The sequence below is a fragment of the Glycine max genome, chromosome 13 (genome assembly GCF_000004515.6).
Source record: "Glycine max cultivar Williams 82 chromosome 13, Glycine_max_v4.0, whole genome shotgun sequence".
Taxonomy (NCBI): domain Eukaryota; kingdom Viridiplantae; phylum Streptophyta; class Magnoliopsida; order Fabales; family Fabaceae; genus Glycine; species Glycine max.
In genome coordinates, this window is record NC_038249.2 from 25,712,182 (window position 1) to 25,714,578 (window position 2,397).

Below are 2,397 nucleotides of genomic sequence, written 5' to 3' on the forward strand. Positions count from 1 at the left end.
TTGGCGAAACAAAACTAGCACTTGACTATGCTGTCTCTGAATGAATGCTCATGGATCAGTTGCGGCAACATCACAAAACCCTACCTAATTAATTGGTTGGAGACTAAAAACACGACGAAAAGACTATGAGAGATGGAAGAAAACTAGAAAAGAATAAACCTCGTCCTTGTTTTAAATTTAATTTGCCATCCAAGAGATTCCCACGTCAGTAATAATGTGTATTCCTTTGTGCTGTCCCAAACACATGTCGCTGCACTAATTATATCAATGAGAAGATATCCATGTTTTATGTTCTCGAAAATCTTTGTTGGAAATAATTGAAAAAGGAAAACAGTGGTTTAGTGATGTTATACAATATTTGACAAATTGAAATATCACTGTTGGACAAATTTGACGTTGGATAAGCGAATTCATTTCAGTTTCTTTCTTTTATCTTTGTTTCTTTTTTATTATTATTATTTTTTAAGTTAATTTTGTAACAGAACACGCTCTTCCAACCCAGATATCCTTCCTTCCCAACGCCAAGCTGGCTTACACCCGAAACCCTTCACACGCCGCAATTCAGCAACAACTGGTTTGCACTTTCTTCCGCAACTTCTTCTCCAGCCTTCGATAAACTCACCCCCATAAATGGCTTCCCTGAATTGCCTTCCAATTCCACTCTCAACACAAATTTTCACACACATAGGCACCATGTATTCCGGCAATGCAACCAGCAGCAGCAGAGGCTCTTCGGAATCCGGTAGGTACCGCGGAGTGAGGCGTAGGAACAGCGGAAAATGGGTGTCGGAGATTCGCGAGCCCAAGAAACCTAACAGAATTTGGTTAGGCACGTTCCCCACGCCAGAAATGGCGGCGGTGGCCTATGACGTGGCTGCGTTGGCTCTCAAGGGTAAGGATATATTCATGAAACATCATATTTTAATTTGCTTCACTATCCCTATCTCATACCGATACTCTTGATGGATATTCTTCTATGAAATTTTTAGACTTTTTAAAAACAAAATATTTTAAAAATCTAGTATATCTAGAGACATAGAAGCATGTATAATATATATAGAAACAGACATTGTTTCTTAATTAACCAAAAATAACCTAAAAAAAGAGTTGAATTGATACTTTTTAAAATTTTGTAAACATTATAAAATGATTTATGATGATAATGATTTATATTTTTTTTTTAATATCACGGTGATGCATGTATTTGTTTATAGGTAAGGATGCTGGGCTCAACTTCCCTGACTCAGCTTCTTCCCTTCCTGTCCCCGCTTCGCTTTCTGCACGCGACATTCAGGTGGCAGCTGCGGCCGCGGCGGCGGCTGCTGGAGCAGCAAAGGATTCTATGAGGACACAAACAGGGAATTATAACATTTCAGAGGGGCAAGAGAATCCAACTGGGATGGGTAACCAATTTGTGGATGAGGACTTGATCTTTGACATGCCTAATGTTCTTGTCAACATGGCTCAGGGAATGCTGCTTAGTCCTCCTCCTTTTGACATTGGTTTGGAACCGAATAGCCCAGAAAACACCGAACAAGAGACAAGCCTGTGGAATTTCCCTTAAAATAAATTAATAATTAAACCCCTTTTCTTAATTTAGTATTAATATATAACTATATGTTGCATAAGTAATGCTTGAAGAAAAAGAAAAAAGGGAGCATAAAAGTTGCCCTGTAATGAATTGTGGGCGAACTCTCACATCAAAGCTTTTGCTTGGCCGTGACGAAATTAATGTAATGTGTGTTAAGAGTAGTGTTAGTGTTAGTATAATTTTCTTTTCTTTTGGTTCTATTTTTTTGTTTTGTTTTTTGTTCCCTTATGTATAGGTACAGCTAGCGCTCTCTAAGTTGAGGGTGTTTGCTTCTAGGGTTGTTTTGTAGGTTTTTCTTTTCGTTTATATTATGTGATGTTTGATGTGTTAAATAACCTTTTTGGCCATGTGTTACTGATAATATTGTTGCCTTTAGCTTGAGAATAAGGATTAAATTAATCAATCAACCTCCTTCTGTTTTCTATCTCTTATTTTAATTATCTCACTAGCCAGAAATTGTTATATGATTAAAAAATAATAAACACGGTTTCCTTATTGTTATTTATTCATTTAGCTATAAGTGCCAATTTTTAACTGAAGGGATAAGGAAAGAGAAACAAAAACGGAGACAAGTATTTGACGTTGGTTGTTTCCGACACACCAAGCACCAGGGTTTTAAAGGTTTTTGGTAATCTATTTTCTACCTTGATCAACTAGTAAACCGTCCAAATATGTCAGAAACTACTTTAACTCCATTCTGTGGACAAAAACAAGTTCTAATATCATATCTCATCATGTTAAAAAAGAAAAGATCAGTGTGTATATTCAAACGTTGCCCTAAAGTTCTATTATAGCTTCAAATCCAT

The 2,397-nt window shown here is 36.7% G+C and overlaps 1 protein-coding gene across 1 annotated transcript; it reads left to right on the plus strand.

The window, feature by feature from the left end:
* Positions 1-300: 300 nt before the first annotated feature.
* LOC100782443 (ethylene-responsive transcription factor ERF024) lies at positions 301-2,096 on the plus strand. The gene is made up of 2 exons (XM_003541400.4): positions 301-892; positions 1,215-2,096. The coding sequence occupies exons 1-2, from the start codon at positions 631-633 to the stop codon at positions 1,562-1,564; spliced, it is 612 nt and encodes a 203-aa protein (XP_003541448.2). The 5' UTR covers positions 301-630; the 3' UTR covers positions 1,565-2,096.
* Positions 2,097-2,397: the final 301 nt, after the last annotated feature.

Excerpts from the sequence above, each read along its gene's own strand:
- LOC100782443 (XM_003541400.4), top strand. The coding sequence starts at position 631 with ATGGCTTCCCTGAATTGCCTTCCAATTCCACTCTCAACACAAATTTTC. Across the intron at positions 893-1,214 it reads GGCTGCGTTGGCTCTCAAGG|GTAAGGATGCTGGGCTCAAC; the intron begins GTAAGGATATAT and ends ATTTGTTTATAG.